At 47.1% G+C, this 25,149-nt stretch overlaps 1 protein-coding gene across 1 annotated transcript in view; it reads left to right on the forward strand.

Annotated features, from left to right (window-relative positions):
• LOC138260743 (hemoglobin subunit beta-like) overlaps nucleotides 1–16,497 on the forward strand; it is a 70,385-nt gene extending 53,888 nt beyond the window's left edge. The window contains exon 3 of the mRNA XM_069209213.1: nucleotides 16,220–16,497. Within this exon, the coding sequence (XP_069065314.1) occupies nucleotides 16,220–16,238 (19 nt within the window). The 3' untranslated portion in view covers nucleotides 16,239–16,497. The remainder of the gene's footprint in view (nucleotides 1–16,219) is intronic.
• The last annotated feature ends 8,652 nt before the right edge of the window (nucleotides 16,498–25,149 follow it).

Raw genomic sequence — 25,149 nt, forward strand, 5'->3', positions numbered from 1 at the left:
TGGGGTTAGCTTTTCCGAATTTTGAGAGGACAGTAATTAGTGCCTCACTTATTGATGGCGTCACTGCGTGTGTCTTGGCCACGTAGTTAAAGAGGGCAGTAAAGTGTGGTACTAGATCTGAACTGAAGGTCTTGTAAAATTGAGCAATGAACCCTTCAGGTCCCAGAGATTTGTGTAGTTTAAGGGAATCAATGCTCCTTGGACCTCATTGATACTGATAGGTTTTTCCAGGATCTCAAGATATGCAGCAACTGTGAAATTAACAAACTGTACAAACTTGGGAGTCTAATCTCTCCACAACAGTAAAAAAATATATCAAGCTCAATGAGTTCAGTCGTCTTGTATCCAAGTCCAAGTCCACTGCTGCACTCCGCAGGTTCCTTATGGAAAGCATATTTGTTCAGTGTCTGCATAGGAATTAGTCACTCATGGATGTGCCAGATAGGACATAGTCCTATTCAATTAGGGTTGGACCCAAGAGTTTGCATCATAGGTGAAGTGGCTCCAGGCATACCCCAAATGGTCACTGTCTAGTTTGAGACTTTGGTGCAATTTTCAATGGTTTGTTCCTTGGATGCACTTTCGTTGAGACCTGTAAATGGAAGTGAATAGGGCAGTCCAATGAGAGTCATTTGATGGATTGTCTCCCATTTCACAGAGTCTGCCACAAACCTCTTACTTGTATTCTTGCATGTTCCGTAGAAGACCTCTGTCTCTCACTATCAGAATTTTGATGATCTGCTAGTGTCCATCCCAGCAGAGATGCAGCATCCTCCAGTTCTGTGAAATGAAGCAGTTTATTCTGGAATTCAAAGACTATGCCAAAGGGGTGTGTCCATTGATACCTGATATGATTTGTATGCAGCCCATTGGTCACTGGTTTGAATTACAAGCGTTGTGTTGAAGTTATTGGGCTAATGTCTTGAAGAGAGAGCATGATGCCCCTTGCAAAGTGACAGAGTCTAGCTTTCTACCCCCCTGTAGTATCAGTTCTTTGGTCTTAAAAGAACACACCTTAGCGAGGATGTCTCTGGGGTGCTTCCTTTTACCAGTTGCTGGTGGATCCACTCTGTGCCCTCTTTCTAGTGTCACCTCTCCCAGAAGCTCTCAGAACATGCCCACCACAAAGGCCTCCAGGTCTGGTCCATCCCCTCCTCCAGACAGCGCATCCGTATATTGTCCCATTGGGAGCAATTTTCTATATCTTCGCATTTTAATAGTGCACTTTGAAGCTGTGTCTGTAACTGCTTCATTGTATTCTCCAGCGGACTCAGACTCTGATCTAATTCTTGCCATTTTGTCTTGAGACCCAGTGTGCGTGTGTCTGCTGAGTTCACATTGGCTGCAGGGAGGAGAGCCGGGAGATAATGTCAGCTTTGAGGGTATCAAGGGAAGAGGTTAGATCTGCTTACAGTTCTTCCCCGAGTTCCCTCTTGAAATCGCGAAGGGAAGAGAGAAGATCTTCCATTGTCAAGGTCATTGCTGCGCCGGGACTGGCGTTCTTGTCTTGGTCTCTGGACTCTGTAGGGGTGAAATAATAGGATACCCTGCTGGACTGCGTCTTCTTCGGCAGCATAGACACTACCAGAGTTGCGAGTCAGTAGAGGCCTTGGGATGCTGCTGCTATTTGGGGTTTGATTAGAGCTTAGTGGTGGGCTCAGGAATGATTCATTGTTGTTTTCAGGATGGGGGACGACCTATTCAGCGCAAATAGCTGTAAATCATATCCTTCTGGAAATCAATTGTGTGGTTTCGCATGGGCCTCACTCCCATGCTCACTGGATCTTGTCCTCCTGGGTCCTGCAGTACTTTGCTTCAGTGGTGCGGCAGATGTCCGCATGTAACCACTTTTTCTAGGATTAGCTGCATGGTTTTATGAGGTACCAGTCTCTCCTGGTATGAATTTGTGGTGAGTGAATTAGCAGGGGGCCCATGCTGTAGAAATGGTAGCGTAGATTGCACGGGGCTCCCAGGTCTCATGCAGAGGCAAGGAAAGTAAAGCGCGAGCACCAGTGGCAAGTCACGGTGGAGGGAGAAAAGCAGGAGTGAGGCGGGAGGTGTGATCACTCACCTGCTCCCTCTGTTGATGTCCCATTGGTCCACACGGTCACAGGTGAATTCATGCCCGGGGTTTATTCTGCGTTTGCGGCCCTTATTAGGTCAGGCAAAGATGACTTAAGTTGTCTCTGGTGAGCAGGAGCCTTCTCCCCAAATCCCCCGTCTGTCTTCAGAGAGTCTGTATCTGCTTTGATGTCCCTTCTCAGACTGTAAATGGCATCAGGGCCATCGCTTGTGCAAATATGGTCACAGCACGGCCCCAATCGCTGCCATGTTTTCTCTCCGCATCGAGGAGACACACAGGCATCTCTCCTATTATGTCTATCCTGGCAATTGTTTACCACATCGCCCGCATCTCCATAGGTTCTGATGGTCTGTTCTGTCACTTATGAAGCAAATCTGGACTTTACGAGTCACTGTTTTCCCAGCCTGTGATGTGCACAGCGGACCCTTCGTGGATTACATCCACATGGCCATGACGGTTCGCCATATGTCCCAATTTTCTTCAAGTTTCAGTTTATTTTTTCCTTTGAGCACTTTTTAGATGTAGTCAGGCTCCGGAGTGTGTGTGTGTGGGGGGGGGGGGGGGGGGGGGGGAGAAATTCAGGTATTCTTACAGATTAGAAATGACGTTCTGTCTATAAATAGTTTCTGTTCGATAGGCTGTGGTACAGAAGCCTTCTCAAATATCTTCCCTGCTTGCACTGTGACCAAGGAAATAGTAGCTCATTGACATTTTATTTGTACCCGGCATATATGATAGCTCGTTGGAAATTGTTTATTCTGGTATGCTGCACACTGGAGGTTAAGCACAATGTTGTTACCTGGAGAATTTTGAAGAATGGCACAAGAGAATTTATTGTCCGTAGGTTGGCAAAAACCCTCTAATGTATTTGGGAGAAAGTTCATTGACGGGAAGGCCTTACAATGGTCTTACACTTGCACTTTGCATCCTTTCTTATTCATCTGAATTTTATATGTATGTAAACACTGCTTAATTTGTGAAAGATTGAATGCTGGTGCCCAAAGATGTGCTCAGAAGCCCGCAGCCAATGCTTTCAAATGTCGGTGTGCTGATTATCAAGTCTGTGCCCTCTTCAATGCACCTTATGCTTCTCTAATCCACTATGAGACACTCCTTGCTCCTGTATTTCACTTTTGCAAGTTCCTGCTTTCGCTTTTTGAAATATGTTTGTGTTTCTCTTCCTCCTTCTATATCCTTTGTGTGTTTTTCCCTCTCTGGAAAACTGTCTGATGCAGAAAAATAAGTGCTCGTCCTCAAAAATTATTTTACTTTTAGGAAACATTTGAGCTGGTTTAATATTATTAACTGTGAAATTGTGGGAAATACCTTATTGCCTTTGTGATGCATTGTAAATATGTCGTTTGTGGTTTTTAACCAAAATAAAGATTTATATGATGATGAAAAATGAACTATTTTTCACACTGGAGCTTTTGCAAGCCTCATTCTTTGATTTTCCACATGAACTGTTCACAAGAGTGACTCAAGTTAGTAAATGCCATCGGCAGATGCTACACAGTGTTAACTTAAATGTGTCACAACAAATGTTAGATTAGTTTGTTAAAAGCTGGTCTCTATGCTCTCCTTAATTACCATTCATATTTCACTGCATTTGCAGAAACAACTGATGCTAAGGAAAGAAATGGTCCCACAGGCTGTTTGTATTATAAAATACAGCAATAATCAGGGTTTAGTGGGTCCCTAATTGCAAAGCCCTCGAGCATGGCTGAGCTGCTCAGCTCCAGCCAACAGTGCCTGGTAGCTGCCCTTAACTTTAAGGGCACTCCTCTGTGAATCGAAGGACGGGTGCGCATCTGGCTCAGAATTATTTGGTTACATTATAAACTCACAGGTGACATATACAATGTTATCAGTAAATAACATGATTACATGAATCAAATTATTCTATTTATGTTTAATCAAATATCTAAATGAGAAAATGCATACTCCCAACTAAAATATACCTGCATGAGGGCATGGCTAGCTACTAGAGGGCGGCACATATTTGACATGACTTGCCTGTGCCATAATTCTCATCTTTCTTTTAAAATTCCCCCTTGGAAGAAAGGCACGTTAGTTCTTGCATGTTGTTTTCACCTACTATAGGAGTCTGGCTCTCTGTGTAGTGTGCAAAGCTAGGCACACTGTGCAAGGGGTCCAGGCAACCACACGTTTGGTTTCCAGATGTAAAAACTAGACCACCTAATGGTCTAATTTTTATGGTACCTTGGTCATGCAGTTACTCCATTCTTGGAGAAGTGCAAAGCATTTGTTGTACTCACAGCGACAATCTTGCAACTCACACACTTAAAGGAATAACGAGACCAATTTACAAAAAAAGTTCAGATTTTTCTGAAAATTTGAAGACCAAGATCATCATAATTTGTTAATTACTTTTGAGTTGTACATTTTTGAATTTTAATAAAAATAGTTGTTTTGTGCTTAATGACCCTCTGGGGTTCTTTAGGGTTTTTTCAGTGGTCCGGTAGTTCCTTAGGAGCGATTGTTGGTACTGGGTGCCGCAGGCCAGGTTAGCTGCCTTTTCTTTGTGCAGCAGGTCCACAGTTCTCGTGCGTTGGCTCTTCTTGTTGCTGGTCTTCTTCTGTCCGTCAAATCTGAGTTCTTGGTCTAGGGATTCCCACTAAATAGTGTATTTAGTGGGTGTTTTTAGGGGGAACCTGGTAGTGGCCAATGGGCCATCTACCTTAGGGTGGCTACACCCACTAAGTGACCACCTCCAGTAGGCAGAGGTCACTTCCTTATATCTGATTGGCTTTTTTCTTCCATCCAAGATGGAGGAAATGAAATGGACTGGTCACCTCGCATGCAGCACCTTGGGGGGGGGGGGTGCATGCTAGGTGGGGGTTACTCCTCCTCTTCTTTGTCTAGTTATCCCACTGTTGCTCCCACCAAAAGTGGGGGTTTCCAAATGGGCTGCCATCTGTTGCTAGTAGCAGGCCTGGGGTTGAGTTTCCAGGGCGGTAAGCCCAATGAAGCTCGCCAGCAGGAAGGGGCACATTCCTGTGGGAGGGGGAATTGGCACCTCTACCCAGGAAGGGCTTTGTTCTGAATCCCAGAGGGCAGAGGCCCTCACCCCAGGGATGCAAACTTGTGTCTGGTGAAGGCAGGCTGTGTGTCACTACCATGCCAGGGTACTTAGCTCTTGCTGGGGGCACCTCTAAGGTGACCCCCTAGGTACATTTTGTAATAACTCTAACACTGATACCTGTTTGGATTTATCATTCTGAGTTGTTTGATACCAAACAACCCAGGGTTCATCATGTAGCTGTGAAACTCGTACTGACCAGTGTCCAGCTCATGCATTTAAAAAAGCAGCACTGCTCACTCACCACGTTCCAGGTTTGGCAAGGGCACAGTGGGGGCTCATTGCTCATGCAGCTATGCCATCACATACAGTAGAGTGCACCATGCCTTTGGGCTGGAAGGCCTGCCAGAGGGGTGACTTACCTATATTGCATGCAGTGTGTATGGACAGGGCACACAGGCAGTGTTCCATGTCAAGTTTGCATTTTAGGTGTGCATCAGGACACTCAGCCTGCAGTGGCAGTGCTGTGTGCACCTGAATGCATGGTCCTAGAATGTGGCACAATCAGTGCTGTTGCTCTCAGGTGCCTACCTTTAGTACTTCCTGCCCTGGGTACCTAAGTACCATTTACTAGGGTCTTATGGTGGCAGCTAATGGTGTTTTCGGTTGTGGCAATGCATCACAACAGCTTTGGGGGAAGAGATCTGACCCAGGGAACCTTTTTAGAAGGGGTCTTGGCACTAACAATTTCTAGGCTACGTTATTTACCAGGCAAAAGTGGGTGCTAATCCTGTGAAAAAGAGGCCTTTTCTCACACCTAGTACCCGTTTCACCAGATGTAGACTTAAGTGTCATAATTTAACTCTATATACAACTACTAGAAAAGGGTGAATGAACAGATGACATACAGATTGTTGAACACATATTTGTCACCAAATCTTCACAAGTACCAATGAGAAACAACAATATGGTGGTCATTCCAACCCTGGCGGTCGGTGTTAAAGCGGCAGCCAACCCGCCAACAGGCAGGCGGTTAAAAAAATGGAATTCTGACCCTGGCGGAAACCGCCAACAGAGACCGCCACTTTAACACTCCGACCGCCACGGCGGGACAAACAAACAGCGCGGCGGTCACCGCCAACAGACAGGCGGGAGACAAAGTACCGCCCACCCTATCACAACCCACCAATCCGCCACCTTTTCTGGGGCAGTAGCCCCGCCGATAAAAACACGGCGGAAACAGACATCACAAACGGAAAACGCTCACCTCTCCACACTCCACGAGGAATCTGAACAGCATGGAACCCGAACTACACATACTCCCAGCTATTGTCTTCCTGCTCCTCTACCAGGAGCACGAACGCCGGCGCAGAAGACACCGGTGAGTACTGCACCTACGACACAGGGGAGGGAGGGAGGCAAAAAATTACGGGGACACACATACACGACACACCCACCCCCACCCTCACCCACTACAACACACACATCAATGCATAGCAACACATCACAGTTACCCTCGCAAACCCCCCGGAAGAATGCAAAGACAAAAGGAAATGACCATGAAATGTGAATTATATTGTATGGCTAAGTAAAAAAATATATCAAACATCTATAACTCTATATACATATGTAAATTGTCCGGTCCAACTTGGGTATCAGCCATTGTTCCTGGGCCAATGGGCCTAAAAACATGGGCAAAGCCCACACAGGAGACCCGACTCCATTGGAGAGAACACTGCAGGGGCATCAGATAGCAAAACTACAGGCACCTCAGGGGGAAGGAAAGGGGGGGCACCTCAGGCAGATAAGTCCACGAGGCCAGATCCACGAGGGGCCTACATGGCCACTGTTCAATCCTGGGGAGTGCAAAACCACAGTCTCACAAGTCTCTGCAGTGGGTGGATTGCCCACTGTGCCATCCTGGGGAGTGCAAAGCCACAGTCACACAAGTCTCTACAGTGGGTGGATTGCCCACTGTGCCATCCTGGGGAGTGCAAAGCCACAGTCTCACAAGTCTCTACAGTGGGTGGATTGCCCACTGTGCCATCCTGGGGAGTGCAAAGCCACAGTCTCACAAGTCTCTACAGTGGGTGGATTGCCCACTGTGCCATCCTGGGGAGTGCAAAGCAACAGTCTCACAAGTCTCTACAGTGGGTGGATTGCCCACTGTGCCATCCTGGGGAGTGCAAAGCCACAGTCTCACAACTGGATCACAGACTCCACTGGTTCTGGAGGAGGCATGGTGCCCAGAGTGCTTCGTGCAGCCCTGCCCGACACAGATGCGGGCCTGCCCCTTCTGCCAATGGGACAGCGGTGCATGACACGGCGGTGCCCAGCGGAGCGGTGCTTGAAATCAAGGACCCAGAGGAGCGGTGCTTGAGAGGAAGGGCCCAGCGGAGCGGTGCAGAGACGGCGGTGCCCAGCGGAGCGGTGCTTGAGATAAAGGGCCCAGCGGAGCGGTGCTGAGACGGCGGTGCCCAGCGGAGCGGCGCTTGAGATGAAGGGCCCAGCGGAGCGGTGCTTGAGAGGAAGGGCCCAGCGGAGCGGTGCAGAGACGGCCTTGCCCAGCGGAGCGGTGCTTGAGAGGAAGGGCCCAGCGGAGCGGTGCTTGAGATGAAGGGCCCAGCGGAGCGGTGCTTGAGAGGAAGGGCCCAGCGGAGCGGTGCTTGAGATGAAGGGCCCAGCGGAGCGGTGCTTGAGAGGAAGGGCCTAGCGGAGCGGTGCAGAGACGGCAGGGCCCAGCGGAGCGGTGCTTGAGATGAAGGGCCCAGCGGAGCGGTGCTTGAGATGAAGGGCCCAGCGGAGCGGTGCTTGACTTGAAGGGCCCTGTTCAGTGGTTCTCGAGACGGCGGTGCCCTGTTAAGCGGTTCTTGAGATGGCGGTGCCCTGTTCAGTGGTGCTTGAATTGAAGGGCCCTGTTCAGAAGTTCTTGAGACGGCGGTGCCCTGTTCAGGGGTGCTTGACTTGAAGGGCCCTGTTCAGCAGTTCTTGAGACGGCGGTGCCCTGTTCAGCGGTGCTTGACTTGAAGGGCCCTATTCAGCGGTTCGGGAGACGGCGGTGCCCTGTTCAGCGGTGCTTGACTTGAAGGGCCCTGTTCAGCGGTTCTTGAGATGGCGGTGCCCTGTTCAGTGGTGCTTGACTTGAAGGGCCCTGTTCAGCAGTTCCTGAGACGGCGGTGCCCTGTTCAGCGGTGCTTGACTTGAAGGGCCCTGTTCAGCGGTTCTTGAGACGACGGTGCCTTGTTCAGCGGTGCTTGACTTGAAGGGCCCTGTTCAGCGGATCTTGAGACGGCGGTGCCCTGTTCAGCGGTGCTTGACTTGAAGGGCCCTGTTCAGCGGTTCCTGAGACGGTGGTGCCCTGTTCAGTGGTGCTTGACATGTGTCTCCAGGGCACCAGATCCGGCCATGAAATGGTTTCAGTCGCCACCTGACATGTGGCTGCCGGGCCCTTTGTGCACATCTGTCTTCTCGCTTGCGGGGCCCTCCTGTGCTGCCGTCCCAGCCCCGTGGGTGTCCTCCTTCACACCTGGAATGGGGCTGGTGGGGCCCTCCTGTGCAGCTCGCCTGCTGCCGGACTTGTCGGGCGTGCTGCCCTTGCCACCCTTCCCTGCTCCTCTGTGGCCCTTTCCTCCCTTTTTCGGTGTGCCAGGTGGCACCCCACTTCCTGACGGTGCCAGGGTAGTGCCTTTGGAGCCTGCTGTCTCTGGCTTCTCGCGCCGGCCACTTGGTTTCTTGGCTTTTTTTCCAGGTGGGGGGCTGGCTGTCTCTTTACTGCTAGCCGAAGTAGATGGCCTTGAAGGTGATGGACTCCAAAATCCTTGGACTATTGTCCTTGTAGGTCCAGGGTTTGTGGTGGCTGAGGTGCTGATTGGAGACTTATGAGATGGAGGGGGGTGGGTCAGGTGATGGAAAGAGGTTAAGTTTGGACAGGAAAAGCTTTTTAGGAGCAGTGGGAAGGGTAGGTGTAGTGGGTATGGGAGTGGAGGAAGAGGATGTGGTTGTAGGAGAGTCAAGTCTGGTGTCTTTGGGTGCAGGTGCTTGTGCTGGAGGCTGTCGTGAGGTGGATGGCTGTTGGGTGGGTGGCTGCCTGCGTTTGAGTGGTTTGGAAGAGGGGGTGACAGAGACAGTGGGAGAGGACACAGGGGACGTGTAAATGGTAGTGGGGGTGGTGACTGCACGTGTGCGGAGTGTTCTGGTGGGTGTGCTGGTGATGGACGTAGTGGCTGATGATGTTGTGCATGCAAATGTGAGTGGAGATGTCACAGGGAGGGAGGAGGGAGATGAGGAGGAGGGGGACACAGAGGAGGCAGTGGCTGTTGGCATGTCTGCATGTGAATGTTGCTTGTGTGAATGCTTGTGTGATGTGTGGTGCTTATGTCTGGATGAGCTTGCCTTGGGTGTTGAGGTGTGTGCAGGCTGGTCTGTAGGTGTGTCTGGGATAGGCAGAGGTACAGGGGAGTGGGACTGGGTTGAGGAAGTTGGAGGTGGGAGGCAGGAGACAGGGACAATGGCTGCCGTCAGTGCTGAGGCCAGAGAGTTGAACGATCGCTGATGGGCAGCCTGACCCGAATGAATGCCCTCCAGGTATGCATTACTCCGGTGCACCTCCCTCTCTACACCCTGGATGGCATTCAAAAGGGTAGACTGCCCAACAATGAGCGTCCTCAGGAGGTCAATGACCTACTCACTGAGGGCAGCAGGGGTAACTGGGGCAGGGCCTGAGGTGCCTGGGGCGAAGGAGATGCCCACCTTCCTGGGTGAGCGGGCACGGGGCGAAGGCTGAGGGGCTGCTGGGAGGGCGGAGCTGGTGCGCTGGGTGGCGGCTGTACCTGTTGTTGCGGTGCGCACGGATGTTGCCGCCACCACAAGGGAGCGCCCTTCCGAGGACGTGTCTGTGTCGCTGGTGTCACCACGTGTCCCCGCTGTGGAGCTCCCCTCGCCCTCCGTCTCACTGGTGTACTCCGAGTCAGTTGCATGGCCCTCCGTGGCCATGTGAGATGCAGCTCCCTCGTGCTCCGATGCTACTTCTCCTCCGCCTGATGATGCTAATTCACACATGAACAGGAAGACCACAAAAAAGGGTGGGGGGGAGAAATAATGTTGATTGCATGCATTGGCGACACAGTTGGCGGAGAGGACAGACACAGAAGCCCCCTGCACTACGCCGCACACTTGAGGTACACTACTCAATCCGTGGGACATGGTCTACAAGCCTATGGACGACAAATCCACACATAGGTGACACAGGGCCATGAATAGCTGTACTAGGCAACCTACAGAGGTGGGGGGTGGGGGCACAGGGCCATGCCTAATGGAGGGGCCTAGCCTACGGAAATCGCCCTGGCCTAGAGATACCCACAGCCCTCCTCCCCCACCCAGACACCTCCAATGTGCGCAAAATCAGCAGAATGTGCTTGTACTCACCCCCTTGTGTCTGCTGTGATGTCCCCAGGCGCCCATCCAAATCGGGGTAGGCCACCGCCAGGATCCGGGACATCAGGGGGGTCAATTGACGAGTGCCACCCCTCCTACGTTGGGAGGCCATCCCCAGCAGAGCCTCCGCGGTCTTCCTGCTCCCGCGGCGGATGTCCTCCCACCTCTTGCGGCAGTGGGTGCCCCGTCTGTTGTGGACCCTCAGGGTCCGGACGTCCTTGGCGATGGCATGCCAAATGTCGATTTTCTGATGGGCGCTGACCTATGTGACATGTACAGGGGGAGAAAATAAAATATCATCATTTTCTGCATGCTCGATGTGAGTGGACCCCCATCCCCACCCTTGCCATGTGGCACATGCTCTCATCTGTCGTTTGATGCATGCCTCATTCGCTCCCCTCCCCACCATCGTTCATTCACCCCACTCAACCCAGGCATTGGCCACAAAGCATGGTCCCAGTGTACTTACCTGTTGGTCTGGAGGACCGTAGAGTAGCGCATACTGGGGGAGGACCCCATGCACAAGTTTCTCCAATTCTTCAGAAGTGAAGGCAGGGGCCCTTTCCCCAGTCGCAGCAGCCATTGTCTCTTCCAGACCGAGGTCACAGCAGCACTTGCAGTATAGGTCCTCTCCTGTGGATGATCAGGTCTCGAGTGATTAAGCAGATAGAAAATGGCGGTCACGCCCGCGGCGGTGCGCACCGTGGCGGTGCGTACCGCGACCGCCGGCGCACATCGTCATTGGCTCCTGAGACCCATAGGGTTCAATGTTAACCAATGCGGCTTTGCGCCGCGGTCTTCGACCGCCTACCGCCACGGTGTGCCACGCCAGCGCATTGACCTCACATCCCACTGTCGCACTTCACAGGTCAGGCAGCCGCCATTTCAAGGGCCCACATGGCTTAAATTCTACTGCGTCACACATACCTAGGCCTTGCATCAACACTCATACAAGCCATTAAATGCATGGAGAATCGTGTACTGTGCAAGCTGTGGGAACGTACCTGTGGGTTGATTGACTCTGTGCTCGCTGTTGTCCTTCCTAGGCACCGTCCGCTGGGACTTGCGAGGAGATGAAGGAATCTTCCCGTGTACAGACCGCTGGTGGACCTGTCGACAATGGAAGAAAGACATGTCATACTAACATACAGGCTTGACAGAGCCACTATACATGAACTGTGTGCCCAGCTGGAGCCAGACCTGATGTCACCTATCCGCCAACCCACAGGGATTCCCCCTCTAGTGCAGGTTCTGTCAGTACTCCATTTTTTGGCAAGTGGGTAATTCCAAACAACAGTGGCCATTTCATCAGGGATGTCACAGCCTATGTTTTCCAAGGTGTTGTCCAGAGTGTTGTCTGCCCTGCTGAAATACATGCGGAGCTACATTGTTTTCCCTGAGGTGGGCGATTTGGCTACGGTGAAGGGTGATTTCTATGCGCTTGGACATATTCCCAACATCATTGGTGCAATTGATGGGACACATGTTGCTTTGGTCCCCCCCAGCACGAGTGAACAGGTGTACAGGAACAGAAAAAGTTATCATTCCATGAATGTACAGGTGGTCTGTTTGGCTGACCAGTACATCTCCCATGTAAATGCCAAGTTCCCTGGGTCAGTGCATGACGCGTACATCCTGCGAAATAGCAGCATCCCTTACGTGATGGAACTACTTCAGAGACACCGTGTGTGGCTAATTGGTGACTCTGGTTACCCCAACCTGTCCTGGCTACTGACCCCAGTGAGGAATCCCAGGACAAGGGCAGAGGAACGGTACAATGAGGCCCATGGGCGTACTAGGAGGGTGATCGAGCGGACCTTCGGCCTCCTGAAGGCCAGGTTCAGGTGCCTCCATATGACAGGTGGATCCCTAATGTACTCACCAAAGAAGGTGTGCCATATCATCGTGGCCTGCTGTATGCTTCACAACCTGGCTTTGCGACGCCAGGTGCCTTTCCTGCAGGAGGATGGTCCAGATGGTGGTGTTGTGGCAGCTGTGGAGCCTGCGGAGAGTGAAGAGGAGGAAGACGAAGAGGACGACACAGACAACAGGGACAAAGTAATACAGCAGTATTTTCAATGACATACAGGTAAGAATCAACACCGGCTTTTTACATTTACTTAAAGTCTCCTGCCTCTCTACAGTCTGAGTTTCCCCCCAGTGTATGTTAACTGAGTTGTGACTTTCCCTTCCAATTTCAGAGATGTGGGCCCCACTCCGTGACCTCTGCTTTGTTTCCCCATGGACTACAGCCGTGTGACAGTGGTATGTTGTCATCACAATGTAACTGGACATTTTGGCACGGTTCTGTGTAATACATTTGTTCAAAAATACAGGCAGACTCCAGATTATTTTTGTGCAATAAGTGTGTTTATTAAAGTGCTCAAATTTGGGTAATGGTTGCAATTCGGTGATGGGTGATGGTGGAGGAATGTCCATGGCAGAGTCCACATTTTCAGTCTCACAGGTGCATTGTCCATATGCCTGTGGAAGGTGGAGCAGGGGCAGTTTAAGGTTGGACAGGGTGACAATGTGGGACAGTGGGATGACAATCAGGGGGTATCCTTTCCCGGCGGGGGTCTTGGCATCTTACTCTGTCTTCTTCCTAGATCTCAGGCCCGCTTGCGGGGTGGTTCTCCTTCTGCAGGGGGTGGGGTTCTGGTGGCCTGCTGTTCTTGTGTCGGGGCCTCCTGTCCACTAGCGCCGGCGGAGGTGGTAGCCTGTTCTTGGTCCATGCTAGTGACAGGGGCCCTTTGTGGTGCCACATGGTCCCGCAATGTGCTGACAATCTGATTGAGAGCCACAGCGATGGTGCCCATTGCGGAACTGATGTTTCTGAGCTCTTCCCTGAACCCCATAAACTGTTCCTCCTGCAGTACCTGGATCTCCTGGAACCTGGCCAGGACCGTGGCCATCATCTCCTGGGAGTGGTGGTATGCTCCCATGATGGAGGATAGGGCCTCGTGGAGAGTGGGTTCCCTGTGCCTGTCCCACCCCTGTCGCACATTAGCCCTCCCAGTTCCCCTGTTTCCCTGGGCCTCTGTCCCCTGGACCGTGTGCCCACTACCACTGCCCCCAGGTCCCTGTTGTTGTTGGGGTGGTGGGTTAACCTGGGTGCCCTGTAGTGGTGGACACACCGCTGATTGACGTGTCCTGGAGACAGGGGCATGGGCCCGCTGGGTGGGTGCTGTGCTGGTGTTCCCAGAGGGGGGTAGGTCTGCTGTGGCCTGTGGCTGTCTGTGGGGAACCGACTGTCCCGAGGTCCCCGATGGGCCGGGCTGGTCATCTGGGTCCAGGGAGACAGAGCTGCTGTCATCACTGTGGGCCTTTTCTGGGGGTGGAATGGACATTTCTGGACCCTCCTGGGCGGTGTTGTGGCGTTCGGGTCCTGCAGGGGTATAAGAGTATGTTTATTGCTTTTATGTGTGCCATAGCGTGCAATGGGTGGGTGCCCGTGTACCCCAGTGCTGGCATTCCCTTGTGGGGGCTGTTGTGACGGTGGTTTTGGGGGGGGGGATGGGTATGTGCAGTGGGCATGCTTAGGTGATGGGTGTCCATGGTTTGTGGTCGCATGCAGGGCTTGGTGTTGGGATGGGTGGGTTGTGATGGTGAGACATTAGCAAGGAGGATGTGTGATGGGGAGGGGAGGGAGGGTGGGGGTATGATTTTGCATGCTGGTGGGGGGGATGAAGTAGTTGAGATTAGACTTACCAGAGTCCATTCCTCCGCCTACTCCTGCGAGGCCCTCAGGATGCAGGATCGCCAAGACCTGTTCCTCCCATGTTGTAAATTCTGGGGGTTGAGGTGGGGGTCTGCCGCCAGTCTTCTGCACCGCGATGTTGTGTCTGGATACCATGGAACGCACCTTCCCCCGTAGGTCGTTCCACCGCTTCCTGATGTCATCCCGATTTCGTGGATGCTGACCCACAGCGTTGACCCTGTCCACTATTCTTTGCCATAGCTCCATCTTCCTGGCAATGGTGGTGTTCTGCACCTGTGTCCCGAAGAGCTGGGGCTCTACCCGAACTATTTCCTCCACCATGACCCTGAGTTCAGCGTCTGAAAACCTGGGGTGTCTTTGGGGTGCCATGGGGTGGTGTGGATGAGGTGTGAGGTGGTGTTTGTGGTGATGAGTGAGGTGAGTGTGGTGTTTTGTGCGTGGATGTTGTGTGAGTGATGGTGTTATGTGCCTGTGAATGCTCGGTACTAGCTGGTAGTGTCTCTCTCTGGCCTTAGTCAATAAATGGTGGTCATAGGGGTTTGTGGGTGATGTGGGTGTGTGTTGTATATTGTATTGGGTGTGTGGGAGTGTTGTTTGTATGTGTATCAGGTGTGTGTATTTTGAATTGTCCAATGTGGCTGTGTTTTGTAAGTGTGTGTGTATTTTGAGCGCGGCGGTGTGTACCGCCAATGGAATACCGCGGTTGAAAGACCGCCGCATGGATTCGTGGGTCGGAATGGTATTGGCGTATTTCTGTTGGCGTGACGGTGGAGGTTTGGTCATTGCCAGTTTTTCGCTGGCCGTTGGTGTGGCGGACTTTTGTGGATGTCGGGTTTTTGGCGGTTTGCCTGTTGCAGGTCAGAACGACCGTGGTGGTTTCCCGCGGCCGCGGCGGTGTTATGGCAGTCTTTTGACCGGCGGTAAGCGCCTTTTACCGCCGAGGTCAGAATGACCCCCTATGTGTCCTTCAAGCTACTTATCAAGAGAAACATTCACTGCCATAATAGAGGGCAAAAAGCAACGGGAAGACAAGGACTATTTGTATTCATTTCAAGGAGGGTCCTTGTTCTCACCAGGTGTATAAGCATCAACTATTTCCCCTAAACACTGTGCCACTGATACCATATGTTTGCAAACATTGATTTAGAAGAACGTATAATCGACAAGAGTGGTGAACAAGAATCAACGTTCAGCTTTTTAAAATTCTGTACATGGTGTACCATTCGCAGTGGTATAATGGTGTAAATTGTTTACATATTGTGTTTTTTTGGCACAACATCGACCACCCCAGGGGAAATTCTTTGTTTTACAAAGCGAGGCTGCTTGGCTTTGCAAACGCTTGTTGAAACTTAGGAGCGATCTGCAAGAGATGATAGAAAAGAATGTGACACTGCCTACCATGTTGACAGTGGGATGCATTATCAAGAGGTAATCATTTGATATCGTCAAAGCTACATTGAGAAAATTACCCTTCAGTGATGTATTAGCTGCCAATAAGTTGAACATGATTCAAGTTGAATACTAACTTATTAAGTAAGATTTTGCTTCCACACTACCTTAAATATCTGTAATAGCCAGCAGGCGATGGAGGATGTATAACTGAATGTAGAATACAGGATGAAATGAAAAAGCAATTTAAAAACCATAGCACTTCCGCATTGAAACTCTTGAATGAAATTGGCCATGCGCTAAAGTAATCTCGGAATTCCGATGAGTAGTGTGGTCACTGGCTAATGGGAAAGTCATATATATGTAGATAATGTGATATGATATGAAATCAGCTCAGGTGGTTTAAAATAGTTAAATAAATGACGCTATATACTCAATTGTAAATGTGTTATCTGCATATCTGATGGATCAGTGACAAAGAAGCAAAATGGCAACTTAATTTTTCTACTATAGCTTCTTTTGTGCTAAAATCTCGTGTTCTCTTTTGAAGGACCAACAAGATGCCTTGATGGATGTCCTGTCTAAGACGATCCCTGACTTCACGCCTGGGACGAGAGAAATCTTGGGAAACTAGCTGGAATTAGTAAATAATATCTTGATTACGAATCGTGGTTAATCTGCAATGAAGTGTCTTTGCAAAGGAGTCAGAAGCTAAAGAATGGGCTCTAAAATAATTTGCCAATCGACCTATATAGTGTAAATGGCTTATGCGTGTCATCATTTGCGGCAAAGATTTCCGATCAATAAAAATTAATTTTGTGCATCAAATATGTGTGCCATTGCTTGATGTTCATGTCAGAAAACTGAACTACCACTGATATGGCTGTGAATTCAAATCCTTTGTTTGAATGTTCAGACAAGAAAATGAGTCCTACAGTCCCTACAATGAGCTATCAAATCTCTGTATCCAGTAAATATTTTTAAAGAAAGCATATTTGAAAAATGTAGTAAAGGTTCACAGGGGCTTCTGGAGCAAATCATTCCACATAAACCTTGAAAATCAAGCATCTATATATTTTTAAGTATATTCTCAACATATTCAGGACAACTTTCACTTTTATATAGCTTCCAGTAGAAAAGATTACAATTGCATTTCAAGTGGGAGAAGGGAAGTTACACGACAAAGAACAAGTCAAACCTACAGCTACCTTTCTTTCTGTGAGCAAAACATTATATAAAAAAATATGTGTTTTTTCAACACAAATACAGTAAGAACGTAAAGAAACAGGCATAATCACGATTCCCAAACACACGTCAACAGCTTCATTGTAAGCCAATATTTTTCAGCTGGCATGTGATAATCATTAACATTGAAAAACCAAAGAATGGGATACAACTGGCACCAGAGCCGGAAAACTGTTTTATGCCACCTGACATTTCCCCAGTGGGCTGGAGCTCTTGGGGAAATACCCTTTACAACTCAGCATTTATCACGCAATGCCATTAACATGCATCCTTTACCACACAATGAAATTTACCACGCAACGCCTTTATCACACAGGTCTTTACAACGAAATGGTAAGATATACACACAGACAGACATTTTCACACACACACACATATGTATATATAAGAAATATATAAAATGCACACCACCACCCCAGCCATGCACAGTTTTCTCATCAATAATTATACAGGAAATGTTGCACTGATATTATCAATGATGTCATAGCAGATGTCATGAGTGATATAATATGTGGGGTAATTAGCAGTGAATGGGGAGGGCGCCAGTTATAGTTATCTTAGGATATGAGTTATAGTTTCTTGAGATAACTCTAAAGATAACTTCTAAATTTCTATGGTTTTGTGTGTGTAAATTGTATCTACAACATCCCTGTAATCTTTGTTTCTTTTAGGTCATTTTTAAGTTTTTTAAATTCTATTTCCTAACTATAATGTCCCTGTAACCTTTATTTTTTTCAGTGAATTTCATGTTTTCTTAATGTAAAGTAATATAACCTTACCATACGTTAGTCCAACCACCTCCATGAATGGCCTTTGACCGTATGCGGCGGGGGTGGGGGGTTGTCCGCCCTCTGGCCAAACTGCATGCATGCAGCCATCCCCACACAAGGGGGTTTGGCCACAAGGCCTGGCCTGCGGCCAAGCCCTGTGTCACACCCCCCAAAGACATCCAACTGGGAGTGTGTCACGCAGCTCCCCCCTTCCCCAGGGATCTGCCACATTTTTTAGAGGGGGTATGCACCCCCTACACAGGCTGCATTTGGCCCAAGGTACTCTAGCTCCCGGGGACCAATCATATTGTACATGTGGAAGGGGCAGACAGCCTCCCCTCCCTGGGCCAATTTCTGGCCCCAGGGATCCCATGCACCAGGGCCTATTTAATTAGTTATTAACTTTGGAGAGGGGCACGCAGGTACCCTCCTTGGGTCAAAATTGGTCCTGAGGACCCAATCCCCTATCACCTAACCATTATAGAGTGGATTCCATGGAGCCCATCCAGGGAACCCACTACAAGATTGTTAGGGGCCACGGTGGGGGAGCCCCAATCCCTCTGCAGCCCAAGTTGGTGTTCTGCATCCAGTGAGCATTCCTCCCAGCTGCAGGTAGCAGCAAAATTCCCCCTGCACAGGTGTACCTTAGGTAGAATAGTGCCAACTCAGTCACCCATGCACCATGTCTGTGTTGCATGCAGGAGGGGCACCTTCCTGCACAAAAACAACCCAGCCAGGCTTTTTCTTCTTTCTATGTGTGTTGCAGAATCCTACAAAAACTACTTCATGGATTTACACCAAATTACAAAATCCACTGTTTCTGAAAGAACATCTAGCTTTCTACCAAATTTAATGTAGTTCAGTTCAGCGGTTCAAGCTGTAGTGGTGTTCAAAATCCCTACGTGAAATTGCAAGGGGAAAATGCATTTTGGACCCCCCCTTTTTCTCTGCCCAAGCTTGATGAATCACCCCAAAGCTTCCAAGACAGCATCTGACATGAGTGGCAAATTAGTTTTAAAAAGTTCATGAATATTCGTCAAACAGCACCAAAGTTATTACCAAAACAATAAAGGCTTTGTCGATGGAAACTAGGTCCTAACTACATTACGTACTGGCGACTGCCAGTAGAGGATGTGTGCATATATATTTATAAATCCAGACTCCATGGCACTGCAAAAAATGGCGACTGCCAGTAGGGGATGTGTGTGTGTGTATGTGTGTGTGTGTGTGTGTGTGTGTGTGTATATATATATATATATATATATATATATATATATATATTTATATACTTATATTTATATATTTATAAATCCAGACTCCATGGCACTGCACAAATGTTGTTTAATACAAAATCACAGGAATTACAGGCATCCACACCAACGTGTTTCAGCCGTAGCCTTGTTCACGGTAAAAAGTGAAAATACCAAACGCACATCCATATAGAAACAACAAACATAAATGACAGACAAATACTTTAACCAGTGCTCAATGGAGGGCTAATGTGGCAGCTATTTTGGAATGTGGTAGTGTCGGAAAGTGGATTATTGGTAAGGGCAGGTAAGTACCTACACTTAGCAATAGGCTACTAACCTCCACTTAGGTCCAGTTAGGTCTCAATAAATTAAACCCAGCTCAACCCTCGGTAGCTTAGCAACGAGCATCAAGGTTTAACTTAGGAGACAAGTGTGTAAAGCATTTAAAAATCACAAAACAGTGAATAAGTAAGACACAAAACACAATAAAAATCCAATACCAATTTATAAAAATGGATTATATTTTGATCTTTAAAATGACACCAAAATGATTAGAATCGGATAAGGGGAACCGGAGATATGAATTTTTAAAGAATTAATGTTTTCTAGTGCACAGAAGCAACTAGCGCTCAAAGGGTTAAATACTGTCACACTGGAAAGTGAAAAAGTCCAGAGTTCAGGCCACCCATGAGGTAATACTGTTACACTTACTTCAAAAAGTGTTTCTTGATCCAGGAAAGTTGTCCACAGCACCAGCCAAGGGTTCAGAGGCTCTGGCTTGCCTCTTGGGGGTCTGGGATTACAACTCCCACAATGCACCTCTTCAACATATGGCGTTGCTCCAAACATCTCCAAACTTCTGGATCTTCTTTCAGAGGTCCTTTTTGGGTCCTTGAAATGTCCACTACTTGATCCCAGGTTCTAGAATCTCTGAGTTGCTCCATGGGAGTTGGCATTACAATTCCCAGAATGCACCTGGTCAGAATCCTCAAATGGTCACTGGATGCTGGTCAGCTAGGCTCTGCTTGCAGGACTTGATGCAGGGGACTCAGGGCAGCTCCTTTGTACCTGTAGCAAACAGGGAGTCCCTTCTTGAAGCAGTAGAAGACATGCAAAGCCCTTTTAGTGGTGAAGCCCAAGTGTGTAGCTGGTGAAGTCCTTCAGAGTGCAGTGTCCAGGTGCAGGATAGGGTAAAGCAGGGCAGTCCTTCTTCTTCTTTGTCGAGTTCCGTGTAGGGATCTGATGTGTGGGTGCAGCTCTGTCATATTTATCCTTGCTCCTGGGTGAAAAACAGAGGGGTCCTGAGTATCCAATCACAGGCAGGCTCCTCCCCCCCCTCGATGACCACTTCCTGGGAAGTGTGGCCAAAATCAATCCCAGGGAGCAACATTCTTTAAAAATCCAACATGGCTGAAAGTTATTTTTGGAGGTTAGATCTGGCTGAGCCCACCCACTCATGTGGCTAAAAATCCTAAACACACCCCTCCCCTGCCCTCTCCTAATCTAATCAAAAGGGTACCTATTTGTCTGGGGTTGCAGGATGTGAGGGAGGTGCTGGGCTACTCCAAATGTCCTTCCCTGCCTTTGAAGTCCTTTTTGGTCACCCTCCCTCCATCCTGATTCACCATCTGCTGAGGCAGATCTCCTCTCCCAGGCACATCCTTTGTGTTCAGCCCAGGCCACTTCACATTTCATCAAGGCAGCCTGGCCAATCAGAAAAGAGCACTACTGAGCTGAAGTTGGCAACTTTAAGGTAGAGTTTTAAAACTCTTCACCTGAGTTAGTTGTATTAAATCCAACAATTGTAAGTTGTGGGATTTATCATACCAAGTAATTTGACACCTAACTCAAGTCATCTGACACTTAAGGGGTCTTTATTAGTGAAAATAAAGTCTCCCTATTTTAGCCTATGGAGGCCATTCACTACAATGAGGGAAAACAAATTTGGCTATTCTACCTCACCTGGGCTTATAAAACATTTTTTATAAGGTCCCTGCTTATAGTTACATGGCACGCAACCCTGGGGGCACATGTGGCACACCTTAGGGGTGACCTATATGTACAATTAAGGTAGTTTAAGACTTTGGAAGTATTTTTAATTCCAAAGCTGAATTTGCATATAACTTTAGTTTAAAAGCAGACAGCAAGGCAGGCAGCAAGGCAGGCCTGCCTTTACAATGACACTGTGCACCTCAGAAGTACACCTATGGGTGCACTACTTATGCTGGGGTCTCTACACCTACATGCCCTACCATACACTAGGGACTTATAGGTAGGTAGACATAGCCAAATATAATTAGCCTAATTTGCATACTCATTTTAGACAGACCACAGGCCCTGGGACTGGTTAGCAGTGCCCAGGGCACCATCAGAGTCAGGAAAATACCAGCAAAAAGTGAAAAATGGGGGGAAAAAGTTAGGGGGCCTCTGCAATCTGTCCCATTTTCTCACATGTAGGTACCTCAGATTCTCAAATTTATTAATAGTAATAACCATAGGATAGCCCCTTACATATCAGAAATACAAATTAATCATCTACATCTACACTCATTTCATGCTGCGCCTCACCCAATCAAAGGAATAATGTGTTTACACCATTGTTTTTGATTCAAGAGCATACACATCACCTCAGTGGGCATTCCATGAGCCGTAATTCTTGTGTAACTCCCATATCACATCAATCTTGCCCAAGTGGGTGTATGACTGAGTAATAGTGCAGATAAGTAGAGCCTATTTAAAAAATATCACAAATTATCAAATCTATTAATGGTGATATCTATTTCCTAAAAAAGAAAGCCCCAAAAATATGTTGCATCATATACATGATAAGAATAAATACTGCCCTAGTGGGCATTCAATGGACCACATTTCACGTATGAATCAAATACTCCATCAGTCATATGGCTTGTGAGTATTGAAGCAGATATGCAGAGGCTATGGTAATCCCAAAAGGCTCTTGTTATAAGCTCACCATTTCTTTCACATGTAGAAAAAATGAAAAAGAAAACATAAAGCAAACAGTTATTAAATACACTCCCATTAAAAAGATGCTACAAACTTACAATCATTGAAATACCCTAGGAGGCTAAAAGATACTTCAGAGTACGATAACCCATGCCCACATAATTCTCACCCTAAACGTATGGCTAATTCTTCATTGGAGTTCAGGCCTCGAGGGATGAGAGTCTCAAAATCAATGATATATCTAGATTCTAGTATTCTCAATCTTTGTTGTCTATCCCGCCTTGAATGTTTGTTTTCACCTCATCTATTACCACAAATTTCAGTAACCTTTCATCTTCACCATGTACTTTATAGAAGTGTCTGGCAACAAGATAGTTCTGATCGTTGTGGCAAATGGCTCTCCTATGTTCCACAATTATTTTTTGGGCTAGATGGATAGCCACTATATACAAAAATCAGTATTACAATTGAAGATAACTCTAATGTGATACAGCCTATTGCCTTGTCCAGTCTGCAGACTACTACAGGTGCTACTGTTGGAAGAAGCCCTACGTTGTAGGCAGCAAAAATAACCCAGACTTTGTCGAGATACCATATTGTGCCTGAGATCATCACGAAGAGATGTACTCTTTTTAAAAGTACTCTGAGGTGTAACGTGTAAATATTTAGCCAACACAGGATCTGTTAGCAGAATATTCCAACTCTTATTAAATATTTTCCAAATATTATATGATTGATTGGAAAACGTTGTAATGAACCTTACTGTTTGATCTTCTTCTATTTTATTTTTGCCAACAGTATATAATAAACTATTCCATGTGACACTCTTGATTTTCTCTACTGTCTGGAATATCATCTGCTTGCTGTAACCTCTTTGTCTGAAACATTCGCACATAATCATGCACTCCTACTCGTAGTCTTTCATAGTACTACACATCCTCCTAGCACGTAGTAACTCTCCATAAGGAATACTACGTATGAGACTAGGTGGGGAGCACAATGTGCATTTAGCAAACTGTTCCCTGCTTTTTGTTTTCTGAATAACCTAGTACTCAGGCAATCTCCCTTTACCATAACCTCCACATCCAAAAATTTGATTCAGGACTTGCTGAAATTACCACTAAATTGTAGATTGTATTTGTTAGTATTCAAATTCAATGCAAACTCCTTGGCTGATATTTCATCCCCTTTCCAAATAACGATCACATCGTTTATATATCGGCACCACAAAATCACCTGCTCCTCAAATTCAGTGTGTCCAATAGACACCTGCTCCTCCCACCAGCCCATGAACAAATTTGCATAGCTGGGAGCGAAGCAGGTGCCCTTCGCAGTTCCTTGCATCTGCTTGTAGATTAGTTTGTCAAAAATAAAAAAGTATTTTTGAGACAAAATGCCATCATATCTAATATCATCTCTGTATGCAACAGGAAAGAGATAGATCTAACTAACACATATCTCACTGCACCTATTCCCAGTTCATGCTCAATACACGTGTATAAGCTAGCAACATCCAATGTCATCAACAGATAATCTTGTTCCCAATGTATGCCCTCAATGACCTTGAGAAAATGTGTAGTGTCCTTGATATAAGATGGTAGAGACTTTACAAAAGGTCGAAGGTAGACATCAATATATTTGGAAGTGTTTTCCAGTAGAGAGCCCATTGTTGATACAATGTGACAAGACCATGTTCACTCTTATTTTGTGAGGGTGCAGCAAGAAGCGTGCATGTGTGAGTGTGAGTCCTAACACAATGGATCTCTGAGGAGGATTAATGTTGTCTTTGTGTAGTTTGGGCATGAGGTTTAAGACTGGAATTTTTGGGTGATCACATTCCAAAAACTGATATTCCTCTCACTCTAGGAGGCCTTGCTCCTCCCAATCAAACAGTATATCCCTATATGTCCTATCTGCTTGCTTAGCTTGATCGAAATTGGACCTAGCATAGCAGTTGGGACCCCCTAATGCCCTCCTGGATATATTGTCTTTTGTCTAAAATGACAATATTACCCCCTTAATCTGATTGCCTTATTACAATAGGGTCATCATTTTTAAGATTCTCCAATGCCTTGACTTGTAATGGGAATAAATTATTAGTGGCTCTGTTAGTTGGTTTTTTCCTTATCTTTTTAAATTCCATGATTACATCTGTTTTAAAGACCTCAATAGCATCACAGGGCATTGCTGGCAAAAAATAGATTTGGGTTTGAATGAACTAGGGCAAGGTCTATCTACTTCAAAGCCCAAAGTGGCCAAATTAATAAACGGATCCTCATGAACCTCTACATCCTCATATGAAGTTGCTAAGGTATGCAATAACTCCACATCCCCAGTGCACAATGTATTTGGACTAGATGTTTCATATGTCTTTTTGGAGTACTCTCGTCTATTATGAAACCACTTTCTCAATTTCAATTTCCTCACAAACTTGAACAAATCAATTTGTGTTTGAGTATAATCAAAATTACCAGTGGGACAAAAAGAAAGTCCTAATGATAGAAGTTTGAGTTCTGTTTCTGTCAAAAGTCTATTAGATAAATTTACCACATTCATTCGGCTGATTTCTTGGCCCTTGTCATTTCCATGGGATTTAGTTCTTCTCTTCCACCTTCTCGCCTTGGCTTGCCGATTCCTCTTACTCTTACTCTCATGCCTTCCACCCTACCCCTTTGGAAGGATTGATGACCAAGGCTATGGCTGAAACATGATGGTGTGGATGCCTGTAATTCCTACGATTTTGTATTAAACATTTTTGCGGTGCCATGGAGTCCAGAATTTTCTTTGCTTTAAGAAGGTTTTGTGTAGATGGAAGAGCGCTACCGGAACCCGAAACAGACCGCCCACTTACAGCCTCCGTACTCCGAATACTTTAATTGAATATATATATATATATATATATATATATATATATATATATATATATATATATATATATATGTATATATATATATATATTTATATATTCATTCATATATATATATATATATATAGATAGATAGATAGATAGATAGATAGATAGATAGATAGATAGATAGATAGATAGATAAATGGATAGATGTGTATATGTGTGTGTGTGTGTATCTCTCTCTCTCTCTATATATATATATATGTATATTTGACTTATACTGGTTGCTCTCTTGTGTCTGAACAAAGCTAAATCTCTCTGAACAGATGCCATAACATCGAAACACGTGTCAGGGGTTGTTTTTGTTTATTCAAGGTTTGCTTGGATTTTTTTTTTATCA

This window comes from Pleurodeles waltl, chromosome 10, assembly GCF_031143425.1.
Source record: "Pleurodeles waltl isolate 20211129_DDA chromosome 10, aPleWal1.hap1.20221129, whole genome shotgun sequence".
Classification (NCBI taxonomy): Eukaryota; Metazoa; Chordata; class Amphibia; order Caudata; family Salamandridae; genus Pleurodeles; species Pleurodeles waltl.